This window comes from Lontra canadensis, unplaced genomic scaffold (assembly GCF_010015895.1).
Source record: "Lontra canadensis isolate GAN:19392208 unplaced genomic scaffold, GSC_riverotter_1.0 scaffold57, whole genome shotgun sequence".
In the NCBI taxonomy this organism is placed as follows: Eukaryota; Metazoa; Chordata; class Mammalia; order Carnivora; family Mustelidae; genus Lontra; species Lontra canadensis.
Genome location: NW_022631051.1, coordinates 8,790,852 through 8,812,277, shown reverse-complemented (window position 1 = coordinate 8,812,277; position 21,426 = coordinate 8,790,852). Strand labels below are relative to the sequence as shown.

Genomic DNA, 21,426 nt, shown 5'->3' with positions numbered 1-21,426 from the left:
AGCTCCTAGCAGATAGTTTGCTTTGGGAAGAAACAGTAACACAGAGCTTTTATGCAGGTGAGTAGAAAGGAGGCAAGGAGTGGGAGGGGTGATGGCAATGAGGTCACCTGAGATGTGCCAGCCTCTCCACACCTCTTTCCCTTCCGTGGCTGTACTTCAGCCCTTCTGGCAGGACGTTCTGTTTGCACTGAGGTCTGACCTGACCCACGGTAACTGAGGGGGAGACACCCAGCACCCAGAAGTAGCTCCACCTGGGAAGGAGTACGGCTCACGGCTCACCCCAGCGGCACCATGTCCCCCGATGACCTGCCCTCCCCCACCCAAGTTCACCTGCACATGTACCATGGTCCCCAGGCTGCTGCTGGGCACCTCCTGAGAACAAGAGGCAAAGCGACACGCCCACCCCCCCCACCCCCGCCACACTTACTTTTCAGGGGTGGGGGTGGGGAGTAACAACCAGAATGTGAACAGATGGAGAAAACTGGGGCAGGGTCCGGGCAGGGCCCAAGGTCAGGGACAGCCACCTGAGGAGGGTCACCAGAGTGAGGACTGAATGGAGTGGGGGACAGATGTGTGGCCCCCAAGGGGGAGTTTCAACAGAGCAAGCACAAAGGCCCATGAGGAAGAGTTGCAGAGGGAGGGCTGCCAGACCCCAGAGCCCCCATCAACTGCTGGGCTGAGACCAGACTCCTGGGGCACTGGGCGGGAGCAGGGGTTGGCCAGCCAGGAGACTCTGGCCTGAGTCGGGAAGGGACACACTGAGCTGCTAGCAGCCGTGCCAGTGACAAGTGAGCAGGTTTGGGGCCAACTTAGAAGACAGAACAAAGAGGTTCTGTTGATGGAATAAGGGGAACAACGAAACAAACAAAAAAAAAGAGTCAAGGAGTCCTCCAAGATGGGTGACCTGACTCACTGGGCAGACTGGAATGCTGTTACTGCTACGGTGCAGCAAAGGGCAGGTGGGGGAAACCAGAGGGAAATCAGGTGTAGTGGAAATCAGGACATGGTTTTTAGACACAGGTTTGGAGATGCCCAAAGGACACTGGAGATGCCCAACAGGCAGTTAGATACGAGTTTGGATTTCAGGGTTCAGGGCTGAGATCCTTATGTAAATATACTGTTGACTCCTGAACAAAGCAGACAGTAGGGGTACTAACCCCTGGACAGGCGAAAATCCAACTCTAACTTCTGACTCCCTAAAACTTAACTATTAATAGACCACTGTTGGCCTTGATTAACACTTATTCTGTATGTTATATATACTATACATCATATTCCTTTTTTTTTAAGATCCTATTTATTTATTTGACAGAGAGAGAGACAGCGAGAGAAGGAACACAAGCAGGGGGATTGGGAGAGGGCGAAGCAGGCTTCCCGTGAACAGGGAGCCAGATGCGGGGCTCAATCCCAGGACCCTGGAACCCTGACCCAAGCCAAAGGCAGATGCTTAATTACTGAGCCACCCGGGCGCCCCATGTACTATGCATCATATTCTTAAAATAAAGTAAGATACAGAAAAAAAAAATGGTATTAACAAAATCACAAAGGGGCCCACGTCTGGCTCAGTTGGTAGGGCTTGCAACTCTCAATCTTGGGGCCATGAGTTTGAGCCCCACAGGGGGGTGCAGAGATGAGTTAAATAAATAAATAAATTTTTTAAAAAAAGGAAATCACAAGGAAGAGAAAATATATTTAATTTATAGCCCTGTACGGTATTTACCAAAAATAAATAAATAAATAACCCCGTGTACATGGCCCCACGCAGGCCAAGCCTGTGTTGTTCAAGGGTCAACTGTACAACCAATTTCAATACGTGCAGAAGAATCCTGCCTCTAATCTTTTCAGATGTGGGTATAAAGTTCTAAGTGCAAAAACCGTCTCCACTGACAGGTAAAGGAGAGACCCCACTGAACACCAGCTCTGAGCCTGGCCCTCCTTGGCATCTTTGCCTGGAGTGCCACATCACAGAGGTAGGGAGACCATGGGCTCAGACACAACTAGAGAAGGCTGTCAATGAAACAGCCCCGGAGACAGTGGCAAAGAGGAGTATTTCATACCAGGGGGCGCTCGCTTCTTCAGCCGGTGTGCAAAAGCACCTAATTCTGCACTGGGTTCTGCTTGCCATTCCCCTGTCGACTCCAGAAGGGCTCCCTGCCACCTTGCCATCTCCTTGCAATCAACACACAAGCCAGTGCAGCGAACAGATCATGTTACCGCTCTATTGTCCCGCAGCAGAGAACATAGTCGCATGGTACAGGAGACAAGTTCACTTTCAAAGCGACGGGAAGAGCGCCTCCCATCAGCGCTGCCCTTCCAGGCAAGACACCTTCCGCAGAGGCAGGGCCAGCACTACCAGCTCTCCACCCAAGTCCCCTTCGCAGCTCCCAGCTGAGCCTCAGTCCTTACGGATCACGACAACGAAGTACCTACGGACATCACAGAGCACTTCATCTGCCTCCTCCACATTGAACGATAACTAAACCATCATCAGTGGGAGTCCCAACCGGGAAAAGCCAGCAGATGCTGCAGCCTCCGTTTCTGTTACGGGCCTAGGACAGCAGAAGCAGGCCTGGAGTACTTGGGCGAGGCAGGCTCCACGTGCGCGTGGTTTCCGGGAGGGAGAGGAGGACACACCCCTTGAAGTCTGTGGAGGAGAGGGAGAGAGAGAGCAGGACACTGCCAAGCAAGCGTGAGCAGCGGCCTGAAGGACTTCCACTTGGAGTACAAGAAGGGGGTCAGTATACTTGGCAACCCCGGAGGCAGCAGCAGAGCCACACATGACAGTAAATGGCTGAGTGGCGAAAAGGGGCCACTACAGGTAGAGGCGTAAACTGGGCCCAGGTGGCCAGGCGCTGGTCGAGGGCTGAGGCCGTAGAGCAGCCTTATGTAACCAGGACAAAGGGACCCAGCTCGGGATGAAAAGGATTTCTTTTTTTTTAAGATTTCATGTATTTATTTGTTAGAGAGAAAGAGAAAGCACAAGTAGGGGGAGCAGTAGGCAGAGGGAGAAGCAGGCTCCCCACCAAGCAGAGAGCTGGATGCCGGACTCGATCCCAGGACCCGGGACCATGACTTGAGCCAAAGGCAGATGCTTAACCAACTGAGCCACCCTGGCATACCAAGGATTTTTTTTTTTTTTAAGATCTTATTTATTTATTTGACAGAGAGAGAGAGACAGCGAGAGAGGGAACATAAGCAGGCAGGGTGGGAGAGAGAGAAGCAGGTTTCCTGCCAAGCAGGGAGCCCAATGTGGGGCTCGATCCCAGGACAGAGATCCCAAGTGCTCTGTCTGGACTCTCAGCACCCAAGACGGTGTGCGGGGCACACGCTCCACCCTAACCAGCAGGTGGACACTTTAGATTTGCTGCTTTTTAAGTGCCACAACAGGCTCACCAGCAAGCCTTCCTTTCCCAAAGGAAAAGAAACAAGAGGAGGCTCCCAACATCCACCCAGGCCGCCAGCACACTTCACTTCTGTGAGATCTCGTCTACACAATCCCTCTGAGAAAGGATGTATGGTTTGGCAGTACTCTTGAATTGGATTTTGAGTGCTCTACCCTAATCTCTCAAAATTATGTCACCTGAGTGTCCAGCCAGCAAGCAAGGGGCAAAGCCTTGGTCCCAGAAACTGCAGAAAATACCTTGCCATGTGGTTTGGACAATGACAGAGCATCTCTTTCCCATTAGGTTTTGCACATTAAAATAAACTCCAGTCTGAATTCTACATTCAGCTAATGGCCACATTAGAGAAGAATAAGGAACAAATCCGTTAATTACACTTCTATGTACATTTCATTAATTATTTGTTCCTTCAAGCGAAGGAACCTGAAATGAGATACTGTCTGTGAAGAGCTTTAAAAAGTTACAAATGTTTTGCAAATAGAAGGCATTATTGTTACCATGTGGAAGTGATAAACCTAGCTTCCTGGTATGAACGGCACCAAGGAGGAAATGTAAGCATTTTGTAAAATGTGAACAAATACTGAGTATTAAAGAACCACAGTCAAGACAGAGTACCCAGGGCAAACAAATAGATAAGGAAATTAAGCCCAGCAGGCTTGTTTTTCTTCACCATTACCAGCTGTGCATTCGGTCCTCAGCAAAGATGGGAGGAAGGACTCCACAGAAGAGTCTTGCCTACCTTAATCCAGTGCCATGACACAAGAACGAAAATGATAATGACAACACCTAATGTTTACCAGCTCCGATGGTGACAATGGACTAGTGTTCAACTGCCCCTCCAGGTTCCCCTGCCTTTATCCACACCCTTCCAGCACACCTTTCTCTTCTGGTCCTTGCCCATCGACAGAGGCACATGTCACACGTGTCAACTGCCTTTTTTTTCCTACAAAATTTGTCCTCAGCCCCCTTGCCCTTGCACCCCTCCCCCATGAGAGCCCCTCTCACTAACCATCAGCACAGATCGCCATTCTCTGGGCATGCTGCCTCACTGACTAACACTACCAGGCATTTGACACTCAAAACTCTGGCCATAATGTACAGTCTCCGAAGGCAGGAAAAGAACCAAATGTTTACTTATCCCTGCAGCCCCCACAGCCCCCACGACCCCCTCGGCATATTAACTGAACTTCACCATCCTCAGGGCACCTGGGTGGCTCAGTCGTTTGAGCGTCTGCCTTCAGCTCAGGTCGTGATCCCAGGGTACTGGGACTGAGCCCCACATCGGGCTCCCAGCTCAGAAGGAAGTCTGCTTCTCTCTCTCCCTCTGCCTCTTCTACTGCTTGTGCTCTCTCTGTCTCTGTCTCTCTCTCAAATGAATAAATAAAATCTTAAAAAAAAAAAGATTGTTTACTTTTAAGTAATCTCTACACCCAACGTGGAGCTCGAACTTAAAACCCCGAGATCAAAGAGTCACATGCTCCACTGTCTGAGCCAGCCAGGTGCCCAGGAACCCCAATTTTTTAAAGCACAAACTCCTATGAGCAAAAAAGTGTGAGCACACACAGAGGTCACATGTATTTATTTATAAATTAACACACATGTACTGCAGTAAAAATGTACCATACACTTACACACAGAAGTTTGAAAGCCTGATATTTGCCTTCTAGAGCCCAGTGCATCTAGCCTTCCAGAAGCCAGTGACTGTGAACACCCTGTCCCTGCTTGTCCACCTGGCAAAACTGTGTTTCTTCACCAAGTCTCAGCCCCGAGTCATCCTCTCCCAAAGTCTTCCTTGACAGACCAGAGTAGACCCAGAGGTCCTCTTCACTCCTCCGGGCCCTTCATACCTCCCGGTGCCACCAAGTGCAGCAACCACATGGGCGCCTGCCTTCCAGCAGTGTGGGGGCAAAGCCAATGCCTGGGCATCACAAGGCTCCACAAGAATATGGAGCAGGGAAGAGAGGCAACACACGAGGCCCATCTCACGCTCTCACATACAAAGCCCTTCCTGACTCATGGCTTAAATAGGGTTTTCCCACTCTTTTTTTTCTCTTTTTAAGATTTTGTTTATTTATTTGACAGAGAGAGACCCAGCGAGAGAGGGAACACAAGCAGGGAGAGTGGGAGAGGGGGAAGCAGGCTTCCCGCCGAGTAGGGAGCCCAATGCGGGGCTCGATCCCAGGATCCTGAGATTATGACCTCAGCTGAAGGCAGAGGCTTTAACCCACTGAGCCACCCAGGCGCCCCCGGGTTTCCCACTCTTAACTAGAGACCTGATTATAAACCTCTGGCTCTTAGCTGCTGGGTGCTTCCTGGACACGTAGTCTACCTTGTCTTTGAGTCTCCAAGTCCCCCAGAGGGCAGGAGCCAGATCTGCGCCACACCAGCTGGACAGGTGCCTCACAAATACTTAACCTGACTTCATAACAGCGGCCATTTCCTGAGCACTCACTAGTTCACTTAGCCTCTCCCCACCGGCTTGCATATGCATTATCTTACCTAATCCCCTTCAAAACCTAACAGGTGAGCAGATAGTTGTTTTAGAGAAGGGCCAACAGATCTTGCTAAAATCATGCAGCCTCCCAAGGGCTCGGTCAGACAAGAGCCCAGAAGATACACCCAGGAGAGGCAGAGGAAAGCAACCCTTTATAAGCAACCCCATTACAACACGTCTGAGACTCTTCTACACACACTGCGGACAGCGGGGTGCTGCGGGCGCTGCGCTCAGCCCCACGTTTTTGCCCTGCCATTGCTTCCTCAGGTGGGTCAAGTGAGAACAGCCTGCCTGCCTGCCTCATGGCAGATGTCAGAATGGAAGCCATCCCCTTAAGCACACAGATGTGCCCCAATTTTTAAAATCCAATATATAAACCATGTTATATCAGTAAAAGGATGCATTCACATTGCAAAGTAATGCACTAGGAGTTCCATTAAATAACTCCAACTCCATTTAATGTCTAACTGTATTTATCAGAAAACAATTGTGATTTCTCTGGATTAAATTTTCTAAATAATTACGGAGTTATGACTGTATATGTACAATATTTAATATTTTTACATTATTCTTCGGATGAAAAGAAAAAAATTTTTTAAATCCCAAGATCTAGCTTGAGTAAACTAAGGAAGTGAAGATTTCGTACAAGAAGTAAATATTTTGAATCTCACCTTTAAACACCAATAGGATGAAAGCTACATTCTGTAAGGGGATGGTATTTATCTTAATAGCTGAAGGAGAAAGAGAACAAACATTCACCCAAGCCATCCAACTGTAAACAGCTCCTCCACCTCTAAAATTATGCATGCATTATGTCCAAAAAGGCCCTCTGTCCCTCCTAGAAAAACATCCTGGCATTTTATCATTCTGTTGAAGGAGCAAGCCAAATGCAGGGAGGTCAAATTAAACAAAAGTCTGTCATCCCCCATACACATCAGCCAACAGCAAACAGAAGGAAGGTACACAAGGTGTATTTTTCAATCACCCAAAGTGCCCTGAGTAAATGTTCCAGCCAACTATTCAATAACATCACTAGCACGCAACTCCCTGGGACACTCCTAGCCAGTTTCTGCAAGGGACCCAGCACAAGCTGCCCCCCACAAAGGTGCTGCCTGACCCCTCATGGTTGGACCACCCAGGTGGCCACCAACCAGCCCTCCCACCCAATGGCGGTCTTCTGCACACTCCATCTCCAAGGCCTTGGCACTGTCCACACTACCTGCCAAGGCCAAGAGCGGATTGGCACCTGGAATGCAGCAGGGGGTTGACTGCGTGGCCAGCGGGGTAGAGATGCAGGCCACTGCCCACACGGAGCTGGGTGCCACCCATGCCTGAGGTGCCAGGGCTCACTCACCTGAGCACAGAGGCGAGGACCCTGCCCACTGCTCACCCGGCATGCCCCAGATGGGGTGTACTTCCACCATGCACCCCAGAGCATGGTCAACACCACTGAACAGACACACAAAGGTGAGCGTGAACGCAACAAGCTACGTGGGACTGGCCCCAAAGATACAGGGCTTCTGTTTTGCCCCCTCCCCCCCAGCCAGGACTGTGAAATGGGTTTCCCTCTGGCCAGCCGCTCCCAACCTTCCAGCTGAAAAGCCTACCTTTCTGAGAAAACAAAACTGCTTTGCTTTACTTAATTGAAATCTACTAAGATGATTTTCCCCTTCCCTCCAGCTTTGGGAGCAATCAACTTAGCAAGCCAGACACTGTTGATGCTTGTGTGAGTCTCTAAAAGGGCAAAGGCCTCAGCCAGAAGCAAACAGCCAAGCCCGTGGATCAGGAAAGGAGTGCCCTCTGCAGAGGTAGCAAGGTCAAGTGTTGTGTAGCAATCCTCAGGTCAAACATAAGAGGATGAGTTCTACGTTGGCATCCTTGGGGACAAGGATAGGGAAGAGCATGATCTCAGAAAGTAGTCTTCGAAAAGGAAAGGAGTGACTGAAGGAGATGTCACACCGTGTTCGAGCAGCTGGCCACTGAATCCATCTCTCTCCTGGCCCTCACTCCTCCACTGTGAGCCCAAATTCCCCCACAGGGTAGGGTGAGGATTGGGGGAGGGAGAAGAGAGCAGGTGCAGTCCTTGGCCATAAAACCCTCTTATTTTATTTTAAAATGTATTAGATTATTTAGTGTCTTTAGTCTACCTAAGTAGAATTTATCTTGAATTTAAAATAGCACAAAGATCGGGGCTCCTAGGTGGCTCAGTGGGTTAAGCCTCTGCCTTCAGCTCAGATCATGATCTCAGGGTCCTGGAATCGAGCCCCGCATCGGGCTCTCTGCTCAGCAGCGGGCCTGCTTACCCCTCTCTCTGCCTGCCTCTCTGCCCACTTGTGATCTCTCTCTGTCTCTCTGTCAAAGAAATAAATAAAAATCTTAAAAATAAAATAAAATAAAATAGCACGAAGATCTTATACCTCCCTGAGGAGATCATCCACTAAATCACTGTTTGCCCACAACAAAACTCTAGCAAACAGCAAAACACTTTTCACCTGTGATCCAGATGATACTGACTTAGATTCTTTTTTTTTTTTAAGATTTTATTACTTATTTATTTGGCAGAGAGAGAGACAGCAAGAGAGGGAACACAAACGGGGAGTGGGAGAGGGAGAAGCAGACTTCCCAACGAGCAGGGAGCCCGATGAGGGGCTCAATCCCAGAACCCTGGGACCATGACCTGTGCTGAAGGCAGACGCTCAACCAACTGAGCCACCCAGGCTCCCCTAAAACTAGATTCTTATAACAAAAAGATGGAAAGGAAAATGTAATCATAACATTTACTGCCCAATTTGCAAAGATTTTTTTAATAATAATACCTAGCATTGGCAAGGGTGTAGACACCCTTTTGTCTATGGGAGTGCAAAATGCCCCATCCTTTCTGAAAAGCAAGCTGGTGATACTTTTGGAAGACCCTCTAAAAGTTCTTATACCCATGATCCTCCCTTTTAGGAATCTATCAAAGGATGTAATCAAAATGTTCAACTCAGTATCATTTAGAATACAGAAAACTGGTAATATCCTCAATGTCCCAAACAGATTTAAAAAAAAAACAAAAAACAATATAACCATAGAGTAGAATGTTATAGTTATCAGCAGTGGTATCTTTGGAGAATATTTAAATTACATGAAAAAATGTTCACGGTAAAATACAAAGTCTGAAAATGTACATACGTTCTACATATAATTTTATAGGCTGGAAAGAATCTACTAACCTACTAAAAGAGGTCTTCTAAAAGTAGTAGAATCAAAGACAATTTTAGTTATTTTCCTTTTCTTGTTTCTGTTTTCTTCTTCTTGGTTTCCTTGTTTCTAATTATGCTCAATAAGAATATAATCAGGGGGAAAAAATAGAATTTCAGGGGCGCCTGGGTGGCTCAGTCTGTGAAGGCGTCTGCCTTCAGCTCAGGTCATGATTCCCAGAGTCCTGGGATCGAGCCCCGTATGGGGCTCCCTACTCATCAAGAGGCCTGCTTCTCCCTCTCCCATTCTTCCTGCTTGTGTTCCCTCTCTTGGTGTGTCTCTGTGGACTGAAAAGTGAGGTTCAACTAGAGTGGACAGAGCTGGACTGGCAGCTGGCGCACCCAGGCCTCCATGTCTGCCTTGACAGGCAATGCTAAAGCCTGCCACACAGGCTGTGATGAGCATGTCCCGGGGAACTGACAACTGATGCACTCTGGAATAAGCCATGTGAAAACACTGTTGCTCAGGGCTGTGGAGATGGGGAGGACCGAGCACAGACCAGAACAGGAACTTCCAGTACCCCACAACGTGTGGACACCATAATACATTCTACAGTGACCCCAATCACCTGGCCGGGCTCAAGGGCTACCATGGATTCCCATGGATTCCCATTCTTGCCCCACTGCCATGGGCTTGCAAAGAGCTGAGGGGCTGTCCTGCCAGGCCCAAGGGAATCTGCATCACCTAAGAACTTGCTGTAATCCCAAACATTTGGGTTTGTCCAAAACGGACACTCTTTCTTAAGAAGGACACGTCAATATGTGTGGTTGATTAATCTATGCCCTCATGAATCAAAATAGAGACTCTTAAAGATATGATGATTTTGTTTTGTTTTGTTTTGTTTTTTTCCCAAATGCAGGAAGCAAAGGGAAATGAAATCAGTAGCATTCCATGTACTAGATGATCTGGATCCTTCTGAATGAACAAACACCCAGGAGGGCCTCATTCAGCCTCCCCACAGCCCCACAAGACCCACAGCAGACAGAAGGCTTCTCCTCCACCGGCCTCAGTTCACCCCTCAGAAAACAGGTCCTAATGCTCTGATCATCAACATCGACATCGACATCGACCCAGACAAGACTAACAGAAGAGGTTTTTAAGGAATGGTGCAGAGTACCTCAGCCAACAATCCTGCTGCTGATTTTCACTTCATCTGCCTTGAGGGACTCAAGGTTCGAGGTGGACAAAACAAAGTTACCAACAGCCTTGTCACCAGCATGACACGAACAGGAAACAGAGGCTAGAAATAAGAATGGGGAATGGAGGTGAGGGGGCCATAATCAGAGCCACAGATAAAAGCAGGAAGGAAGAAGAAAGGCGCTTGCTTGCTGGGACCTGTTCCGGGATCGGGACCAGAGAGAAAGGGCACCGTCCTCCTCCACCCAACTTGTCCTCCTCCACCCAGCTCCACCAACAGGTCCCTGATGAAGAACTTCTGGCTTGGGGGCTGACCTCAGGCGACCTGGAGTCCCAGCCCAGACCCCAAGTGAGAGAACGCCTGGGCTGTGTCTGACCCCACCCTTTGTTTACAAGAGGTGCGACTCTGGGTAATTCCCAGGCTTCTCGCTGCCTTCCTGCAAGCTGGAGACGGAGCAGTCCAGATGTCAAAGGGCTGCACCGAGGACAAAATTAGTTCATATATGTGCAACACTAAGAAGAGCCTGGCATACAGTCAGCACTCTACAAGTGTCTGGAACTGCTGCTACTATTCTCTGACCAAGTGCCCTAGTGGTGGCGGGCCCGCCAGAGGTCCAGGAGCCCTTCCAAAAGCAGCCTGGCCTCCTGCCGTGGACTCTCCACTCTTGCCTTCTGGAAGCTGTGAGATTTTACTATGGAAATCCCCTCCCCACCTCTGGGGAGGTTGCAGGCCCTTGGGGCCCCAGACAATGAAAACAATGCCCAGTGGAGCCTCCACCAGCCACAGGCCCATCTCTGGAGATCAGTGGCCACCGGCCAGCTGAGAACTGACAAAGCCCAGTAGGAAGCCTGCCATTCTGCAAACCCCAAGGATAAGCAGTCCACACACCTACACAGAGGGTCCCTTGCCACACCTCTCATGGAGGACTGACCAGCTGAGGGTGGCTGGGATGCATCCTTTTTGCAAGATGAATCAACACTTTTACTTTGAAGAGAAATTCGAGGTCCATTTAGGGACCATGTGGATGAGGACACACAGATGTTTGCTCACACCCACCTAATTCCTGACCTTCACGTTCACTGGAGTAGTCCAGGCCCTGAATCTCGTCTGCAAGGAGAAGAGCAAGTCATTTGGCAGGGGCCCAACTTAGGAGGTGGCTTTGTAATATGAGCGGTGTGTCCGCTAACAACTAGAGCAAGACCATTAAGTTCATTACACCTGTCACTCTGCCAGCTGACTATCCAAATTGCCAGAGATGAAAGTACATTATGCCCAAGGAGTGCCACCCTGCCCCCTCCCAGGGCAGCGCGCGCGCACACACACACACACACACACACTTATCTCAGACAATTTGTTCTCAAGGTCTGCACCTACAGAAAGAACGCAACTGTAAACAGCTTGAAACTTGGCTTCAGGAACACTAAAGGCCTGAGCAGCTGAGAACAACGTTTAGTTTTGTCCGCAGCAGGTCCCTGGGAGGAAGGCTAGGTGCCATGCCCCCTGGTGCAGAGGGAAGAATGTGGTGGGGCCAGAGGGGGAGGGGAAGGGCAAGGCAAGGGGGCAGAGCTGCCCAGTGACGCGAAGGACACACAGCTGTTCCATCCATTCTGCTACCCTGCAGCCCTGCCAAAAATAAAAGCGAGAGACACACCCTTTTCATTTCCGAACCAAGTCACAGAATTCTAGGCAAGAGGCAGAGAGGCCTTCCTCCCAGCTGCACAGCCAGCAGGCTCCCTGGGTGCGCAGCGCCCGGACACCGGCTCCAGAGCGCGTTTGCAGTGCAAGCGTGTTGCAGACAGCGGTAATTCATTTATCCCTGTCATGTAACATTAGCAATCTGTCTGGAGCTTGGCAAGCACCAACTTGCACTGTCATATAAACTGTCTGACAAACTTAAAGTTTCGTAAATGGTTCTCTTCCAGCAGACAATAAAGCATCATAAAAAAAAAAAAATAGAAAGTTGTCATCTCTTTTTCTGTTCCTTCTCTCTCTTCCTTGTCTGAAAAAGGGTTGGGAGGAGAGAAAAAGAAAGAAAAGCAACGACAAAAGCACCGACATAAACAGAAGTGATCCCTCAGCAGGATTCTTAACCTTGGAAAGTCTCAACATTTTTCTGATGCCAAGTAAATGAGTAAATAAACGGATGGGGGGAGGGGCGATGTGGTGGGGGTCAGTCGTGAGGGGGGTACAGAGCAAAATCTGCAAAACAAAAGTACAGTCATTAAAAATTAATAAAGGGTGTGGACATCAGCTCCCCACCCCCTTCTGCTCGTGGGGATTTGAGCCAGACATTCTGCGTCCTCATTAAGTGGTGTCTGGCAGGCTGCCGGAGTTTTAGTGGGTTCTGGGAATGCCAATATATTAACCAGAGGACTTTCTGCATACCCTTTAGAGTTTTTATTCTAGAAAAGTCAACCATTTGGCACAGTGTAGCCTTATTTTTGTTCAGGAAAGCTCTCAGCTGCCAATCAAGAGAGAAATTATAGCTATGTTCTTCGTAATTTCCAAGACCTATCTGGAAAACAAGCCTAGTGGAAAGAAAAGTCCTCACAAAAACAGCTTAAAAGGCCAAAGTGCCATTTTTAGTGGAAATTCAAAGAAAAACAATCCATCTCACATGGATATGAGACAACACAAACACTATTTTCAACTCCTCCTATGACAGAGGAAAAAACAATAGTCACTGGGAATAGGAATCCAATATTTCTGTAGCAATTAATAGTACAGGTTCTGGGGGGCTGTTCACTCCAGCTGCCTAACAGTGAAACGAATAACGCCACACACACACACACACACACACACACACACAATTTTCCTAAAAAAGTGGTGGGTCTTGGGGCCTAAATTTGCAAATAGTAGACAGAAACTTTATGTTCCTATTTTAAAACGTAAGACTCACGTTCCATGCACACGCATAATATAGGTCAAGGTGTAATTCTAGACTAAAGAATCCCATGTAGGCAGAAAGTCACTCTGACACCGGAAAATAATGGCTTCCAGAAGAGTTTTCTGAGATAAGAAGAAAGGCAGGGAGGGAGGAGGAAGGGAAAAAGGAAGGAAGTTAGGAAGGAAGGAAGGACTGACGGACGGACTAGAGGGAGGAAGGGAGAAAGAGGAAGAAGAGACAAAAGGGCAAGATGGGACTACAGGGCATTTTTGCTACTGTTTGTATTTAATAGCTCTGTGTCTAAATCAAGTGTGTTTAACATTTCTAAAAACTTTCCAGGTTAATATAGAATAATCTTTTTATAGCTATTGCCCCTCTACTAAGTCTCACCCAAAAGGACAGGCACATCATAGAAACTCCATAAGCCTAGATGATTAAACATGAGAAGAAATAGGGCAAGAACTACCAAAGAGATTGGACAAGCAAGTGTCACAACCAAGTGTCCCTGCCCCAGCCCTGAGAGTGCTTGGGTTTACACAGAGCAGTCCTCTCCAGCCTAGACCATGGGTGACTGACAGCTAGGTGACAGCAAAGGGATCCAGACAGAGCTTAAGGGTCTCTGCTTGATATCAGGACAGAAACTACCCTCATAGAGCAAAAGTCATTCTCAGCTCTCTCTGAGGCCCTGTCCAGCTGGGAACTGCCCCTCCAGCAGCCCAGATGAAAAACAGACGGCGTCCCATGAGCTACAAGGCTACTCTGGCAGGCTGCTAAGTCAACCAAGACTACAGCACAGTCCCAAACTGTAAACACCTCTGCAGATGGGTCCTTGCTCTCAGCACGCCAGACAAGAAAACTATTCTTAGAACACTGTCAGCAGTTGGGAGGAAATATTTGTCTATGTATGTATATACTATGGCAGGGGGCGAGGAGAGGTGGGGAGGATGCGGGGCTTTGATTCTCAAATCATGTGCCAACAAATTGGTACAAAATCCCTTAATAAGCAGGTGGCACTGGCTGGATTCCTCTGCAGGACTGTGGTCATGCAAACCAAGCCCCCAAGAGGATTCAAGAGACCGTCCTAAAACCCTGTGGGAAAAGTCTTCTCCATAGTAAATACAAACCTACATGAACTAGAACCCATGGCCAGTGACAGCAAACTCTTCCAAGGGCAACAGAAGAATGTTAAGAAATTTAAAAAGTCTTTTTAAAACAAGGGAGGAAGGAGCTACAACTCCATTACAGCACATCCTAACCGGGATTTACAGTCTTGGCCCTAATTCCTAACAGTGTGTTCAATGTCAATTGCAAAGTGAAGCTCTTAAAAGAATGAAGCTTTCAAAGATCATGAGGCATTTACCCATGTTGTAAAAAGCACTGCTTTGCAAGGGCCATCAAATAGCATTCAAGGGTTGATAGGAAACCAAATATTATAATTCAATAACTGTGCATGGGATGGGCAATATTCAGATCTATTCGTTCGTTTATGTAATGACTCAAATTTGACATTATGATCCTTTACCAAACATAAAGAATATGTTACAAGGGAACTGTGCCGAGCACAAAGACAGATATATAGATGACAGGAAATTCAATATAAATACTAGAAAGAACTAAATAGTCACATACAAAATGCAGAACATGGCTTGATGCAGTGGCAGTTTCTACAGAACATTCCTTGTCAATGCAAAGCTCAGTCCAGAAGCTCCAGGCAAAATACAAATGGAAGAATATCTTTCTTGGCTAGCCAAACAAGTGGAAAGGGCCATCTTAAAGGGAGGTTTCCAAGTACTACCTGTAAAGGAAGGCACCAACTCCATGCCAGCCATGGGACCTATATATTTTTAAGAACCAAGGCTGCTGACCATCTCTACCCACCTCCACTGCAAGAAACTTACTTATAGTAACTCTCAGACTCAACATCCTCTAATAGCTTATCTCACCTCACAGCCTACAATGCCCAGCACACAGTAGGTCATCAATGAATATTTATCACAGTAATTAACTGACATTGTAGAAAGCAGCCCTGAACTGTAAGTAGGGTCTGGGGATATCGAAGCCAAAGTAATCGCAAAAAAAGAGAAGGTAAGAGATGGGACACAGAGAAAGAGAAAAGAAGCAAATCAAAATTACACAATTCTAGCTAATTAAAAGACTCTTTGGGGAAAACAAAAATTAAGCTAGCTTATGTGGCCAATGCCACTCAGCAATCATTCCCGTGCCGGGCTAGGAGCAAGGAAGCTCTTCTTGCTTTAAAGAGTTCTCGCTGTTCTGACCGTCTGCACGGTGCCCCGCCAGCTAAACCGGGAACCAGGGCACTGACTGACGCGTCTTCTCCAGGTGCCACCCACCCACCATGCTCCGTGTCGTCCTCCTGAAAATCTCTGCCTCAACGGGAAGCTAAGTCTTCCTTTTCCAATGAAAAAAAAAAAAAAAAAGTTTTGAAACAAGCAAATGCCCTCTCCACCACCCCAGCAAATTAACTTGAATCGAGCCCACTGTCTTCCAGCCGCGTACTTACACGGCTCGCCCCCAACGCCACTCCGGGCGGCGCACCCGGCAGGGGTCCCAGGGACGCCTCCTCGTCACTGTGCATAGAGGACCCCACAACAAAGACAAGTGCTGAGCCCGGGCTGGGTGCTCGTCGTTTCCTGTTTATTCCACCGTTAAGGGTCAAAGAGAAATTGAACACACGCCTGCTTCCTCCGGGGCTCAGAGACCCAGCCTGGGTGGAACAGCAGCCGCCGGGAGACAATCGACTTCCAGCCAATGCCGGGAGCTGCGAGCGGCCCCGCGACCGACGTCAACGCGCGCTGGGGGACCCGGGCAGACGCCGGGTGAGGCGGGCCCCAGGGAAGCGGGGCGCGACCTGCGGGGTCCCGGGGTGCGGAGCCGCGGGCTGCGGGCTGTCCAGCAGCGGGATGCAGGGTTCAGAGTACGGCCCGCTCCCGCCCCTTTTCCTTCCCGCAAACTCCCCAGCAAGGTCCTGCACGATCTTCCCGCTTCCCGCTGACCTCCAGTCCCCCCCACCCCACCCCACCGCCTGCAGTGGCTCGCTGACAGGCCCCAGGGAACCGAGACCTCAGTTTGGGCAGTTACCGCGGCGCTTACCCCGGCCTCCCCGCGGTGCAGAATTAGGTCCTGCAACCGCAGGACACCCCGCGCCGGGCACCGAGAAATAGGTCGGCAGCGTTCCTCCAGCAGAGCACACAAGCAGAGGCGGCGGCGCCTCGGTTCGGAGTGCCGGGTCGCCCTCCCGACACGCGCCCCGGGCGAGCGCCCCAGGACGCCGCCGTGCCCACGGACTACACAGCCTCAGACCTGGAGAACTCGTCTCCTGGGGACTCGCCGGTCTGGGGAGGACTCACGGGGCTGCGCAGCTCCCTCCCGCCCCCGCCGACGGCGCAGGCTCGCGGACGTCCCGTTCCCGGAGCGTCCTGTCCCCGCGTCCTCCGCCCCCTGCCCTCCCCAGCCTCCCCCCTTCCCGCCCCAGCGCCGCGCTGAACTTGGGCCAGACACCGAGACCACAACAGCCACCTCGGATCTGCACTCACCTGCGGCCGTCCCTCTGGAGCAGAGGCGGGGGACCGCTCGTACTGCGGCCCTCCGGGCCACCGGCCCTGCTGGCCGCGGGGGAGGGGCGCAGGATGCGGGGCCGCCGCGGCGGGGGGCGCGCAGCGGGTCGGCGGGGAGCGCGGCGCGGCACGCCGGGTCTCTTTAAGAGCCGGGGACCTTACCCCCGGGCCTCCCCCGCGCTCCCCGCCCCCCTTTCACTTTCCCAGAGACTCGCAGCCTGTCTGGCGGCGGCGGCTCCTCCCCGGCTAGCAGGGGATCCCCGGCCGGCCGCGGCGGCGCGCGGGGCGGGCAGGGCCAGCCGCAATCGCCTGCCTGTCCCGCCGGGCCCGGCCCGCAGCCTCCGGGAGGAGGAGGGAGGAGGGAGACGGTGCTGCAGCCGCCGAGGGAGGTGTCCCGCCTCCCGTCGCCGGAGGGGGGGAGTGTTCCGCCTCCCGCCGCCTTCTGTCTCCAGCCGTAACTGTGCTCGCCGAGGCTCTGTCTGTCTCCAACTCCTCCAGTCTCTCCTCCCTCCCCATCCCCCTCCGCGGCGGGGACCCGGCGTGCGGCCAGGCCGCGGGGGCGGCGGGGGCCGCGGTGCTGCCGGCAGGTGGGCCGGTCTCGACCGCGAGTGCGCGAGCCGCACCAACCTCTGCAGGCTGCGTGCACGGAGCTGGGGGCGTGCGGGCGCGGAAGCCGCGGGACCCCAAGGCACCGCGGGGCCCGCCGGCTCAGCACAAGGCGGCGGGCTAGGGCCTGGTGGGGCGCGCGCCCACCGCCGGCCGGACAGGGAACTCCAAGTGCGGAGAGACGGCTGGCTGGCCGGCTGGCGCGCCGGGAGGAGCCGGCTTGCCCCGGCTGTCTGGCTAAGGAAGGTCTCGGGAGAGCAGGCCGACTTGTTCCGTGCGCCCAATGGGCAGCAGACCTTTGGGCACCAGTCCCAAGACACACAGTAGGGCTGCAGGACACGTAGTGGGACAGATGAATCCTCCCTGAGCCAGCCCCACTGGGCTGCTCCTGACCCCACGTGGTCACCCCCCTTAAAGAGTCCCCGCCCTTTATGAGGGCAATGGCTCCCTACTGGAAAGTTAGGGGGATTCTTCCTGTTACGAACCTTTCTCCTTGAAGGACCTACATCTCTCCTCTCAAGGCCCTTCAGGACTTGAACTCCGCCGGAGTGCAGACACTATGTATGCATTTTGTCCTCCATAATAGCATCGGCCGCCAAGGAGTTTGGGTACTGCCCTAGCGTACAGCATTTTAACCCAGTTTTATTACAGTCGCCAAAATTAGATTATTCCCCTCTGCGCAAAGTAAACCCCCTGCAGACATACCAAAATACACTAACCTGGGGTTTCAGGCAGGATCTGTGAGAGGTGCAGCTAATTAAATTAATTTTCAACTTCCCATAATGTCAGAGAAGAGAATCTTTTGAAATCGATGAATAATTTGTCAGTAACATTTTAGTTAGTGAAATGTTGGCTTAATTCAGCTTTTTTTAAAGAGCTCTCCACTCTCTTCTACTCTCGTGGTAATTGCTGCATAGAATTTGATCTGTCTCCATTTATTGTGTCAAGTCCCCTACTAAGTAGATTGTCTTATTTAATACAATATCTGGGGCAGCCAATGCTTTCCCATTTTACAGATAAGAAAGTTGAGACTCTAAAAGATTTAGTAACTTGACAGCAGACCACAGAGATGGGTTTAAAATTCCTAACTGGCTACATACGAAGTGGGGAATTGAACCATACTGCCATCTACCTACGGTAGCTTTGACATCCAGTTCAGTTAAATTCAGCCCCTGCAGCAATGGGTAGCATCTGTTCTTCACCAGGAGAATGCCCAGATCCCAGACCAACAGAGGTGCATATAGACTACAGAGACAACTGTCAATCTGACTGCTAGGGTAAACTTTTATTAAATGAGCAATGAGCTAAGTGTTTAATACAGGTTATCAGAACGTGACAAGCATACACTTACTAGTTTGTATTTTCTGATCATGAACGCATACCACATAAATAGCAGCTTAGATGCTCTGGGGTTGGAGAAACTGTTCTTGCTCTCTTGGGGCAGAAAGAGAAATGACTTTTTCCTTCTAAACGAGAAACATACTGCTGTACAGTGTCTCTATATCAGTTCACAAAAATAATGGAACAATGGGGTACCTGGCTAGCTCATTCCGTGGAGCTAAGCATCTGACTCTTGGTTTCAAGGAGTGGGACATGAGAATGCTTTCTCGGTATAATTCCAATTACATTTTACCTGTTATTTTATACCAACAGTACTTACTCCACAGAAGATCAGTCATCTAAACAGACAAAAATAGGAAGGGCAAACATGAGTGTGGAGGCTGCTTTTAGGCAAGCAGGCTTGAGCAATGGAGTACAGAAAGGGCCCTCAGCAACCAATTTGCTGAATACACACAGGTCCATTAGGTGACCCCCAGCTCAAAATAGCCATGAGCCTATCTGACCAATGGGTTACTTACCACTACCAGGCACAAATGCCAAAAGAGGGAAAATTCCACACTTTGCCATATCTCTTCATCTTCCCCCTTTATAAACAGTCCCCCACGCATGGGGTACATGGGTGGCTCAGTTCGTTAAGCATCTGACTCTTGATTTTTGGCTCACGTCATGATATCAGGGATGTGAGATCCAGCCCCTCATGGGGCTCCACACTGGGCATAGCTTGCTTAAGATTATCTCTCTCCTTCCACCTCTGACCCTCCCTCCCAAGAAAAACAGCCCCTACCCACTGCCTCCTTGCAGACAGTCTCTCCTCTGCTATCCTGCCCAGTGCTCCCTTGCAGTATAGTCAATAAATTCCTATCTCCTTTGCTCTGCCTCAGGTGAATTCCTTCACTGTCAGTGTCACTGGCTTCTACCCTGATCATTGCTCCACATTTGGGAGCCCTCGTCCCATCAGGAGAAACACCACATTTAGACACCACAATGAACAAATGTTGGGAAAAAAAAAAAAATTCTGAGGGCCCCAACTGACCACAAAATACATGTGAATCAGAGAACATAATTCTGTTACTTTGAGCTCATGCATAACATTTCGATGACATTTAAGCTATCTCAAATGATCCTTACTACTCTTTGTAATTTTTAATTTAAATGAGAGATGGAGGGGCACAGGGTGGCTCAGTGGGTTAAGCCTCTGCCTTCGGCTCAGGTCATGATCTCAGGGTCCTGGGATCGAGCCCTGCATGGGGCTCTCTGCTCAGCAGGGAGCCTGCTCCCCACCCCTTCTCTGCCTGTCTCTCTGCCTACTTGTGATCTTTCTCTCTCTCTGTCAAATAAATAAATGAAATCTTTAAAAAAAATAAAAAATATTTAAAAAAAAAAAACAAGAATGGGCATTGGCGAGGGTATGTGCTATGGTGAGTGCTGTGAAGTGTGTAAACCTGGCGATTCACAGACCTGTACCCCTGGGGAAAAAATAAATATATGCTTATAAAAAATTAAAAAAAAAAAAAAAAAACAAGAGATGGAGAGGAGGAAGTAAGAACAAAAAGTTTGCACTGCAGGTTCTGCTGGGGAAGTGAGAGTCCCAGTCTAGATAAATACTTAGGACCAGAATCCATGGATGAGCTCAGCTCTAGGAGACAAGGATCTGTCCCGTATTTCTCAATGATGTAATAGGCATGTTTCCTCATGTTACTCTGCACCATCAGTCTGTCTCAGACTTCAGTCTGTAAACCAGAGATAATAATTCCTACCTCACTGGGTCTGTAGTGAGGTTGGCCATGTCCCCATCTACATACAGATTACCTTTTTTGGGATGCTACCTTCCCCACTGCTCCAGGACTCACAAATTTTACTTTTCTACGGGTGTAGGTTTTGTGTGGGAGGAAAATAATTTTCCCTCGACCCTTCTAGGTTCTTGGCTAAGACACTTTTGTAATAAAAAGATAGATTAATGAGAGAAAAACAAAAATTTAGTAACATGCCAACCCCTCATGTCCATGAAAGAGACCCAAGAAAACTGAGGAACTCTCTGAAATGGCCCAAGCCATTCCCTTAAATAATATCTCCACTAAAGATAAAAGATGTAGGTACCCGGAGACCAGGTATGGGAGGTGACCAGGAAAAGCGCAGTAAATAGGGTAGAGTTGTTATGCACAGTTAAGTCCTTGCCTTCTTCACTTCGAAAAGTTGGAGACTCAGAGTCACGCTTCTCTTCCTAGTACAGAGGGAGACACCCTTACAAGTGGAGATTTCCCTTCTACATGTAAATGTCTCATACAAAAGTGTAACTTCTGCTTGGTTTTCAGAGCTTCTCTCATGCCTGCTGTTTTAAAAAAATAATAATCAGCCTAAAATAATCCTTATGCCAAAGAGGCATATCTGGGGGTGGAATATTCTTCTCCCCTCCGGTTTAAAATCATCAGAGACAGAAAGGAAAATGTTTTGCAGGCAACTTCTGCTTTCAGCCTTGCGGCAATACTCTCCCCAAAAAAGACAAAAACAAAACCAGGATCTGTTCTTTCTCCTTGAAGGGAAGGGGGTGGGGCAAAGGCAAAGGAGAAATACAGCAGGAAAAAAATGTAAATGATTACTTCAAAGATTACCCATCCAAGCATTATTCTGTATAGTGTCTCTACATCAGTTCACAAAAATGATGGAACAATAGGGTACCTGGCTAGCTCATTCAGTGGAGCCTGCGACAATCTCAGGGGGTTGTAAATTCAAGTGTAGAGATTACT

General features: G+C 49.5%; 2 protein-coding genes across 4 annotated transcripts in view; one reads left to right on the top strand and one right to left on the bottom strand.

Annotated features, from left to right (window-relative positions):
* The window catches only part of LDLRAD4 (low density lipoprotein receptor class A domain containing 4), a 413,383-nt gene extending 396,481 nt beyond the window's left edge, over positions 1-16,902 (bottom strand). The window contains exon 1 of one of the 3 annotated variants that reach the window (XM_032875832.1): positions 16,715-16,902. Coding sequence is in view for 1 of the 3 variants with exons in the window: in XM_032875825.1 (XP_032731716.1) it covers positions 15,682-15,756 (75 nt within the window). In the remaining 2 variants the exon portion in view is untranslated. Of the gene's footprint in view, positions 1-15,681; positions 15,866-16,271; positions 16,371-16,714 lie in introns of those variants that run through there. The other 2 variants (XM_032875833.1, XM_032875825.1) reach the window with 2 other exon arrangements.
* LOC116878313 (serine/arginine repetitive matrix protein 1-like) lies at positions 15,930-16,881 on the top strand. Its single transcript, XM_032875656.1, has 2 exons — positions 15,930-15,997; positions 16,293-16,881. The coding sequence occupies exons 1-2, from the start codon at positions 15,930-15,932 to the stop codon at positions 16,879-16,881; spliced, it is 657 nt and encodes a 218-aa protein (XP_032731547.1).
* Positions 16,903-21,426: the final 4,524 nt, after the last annotated feature.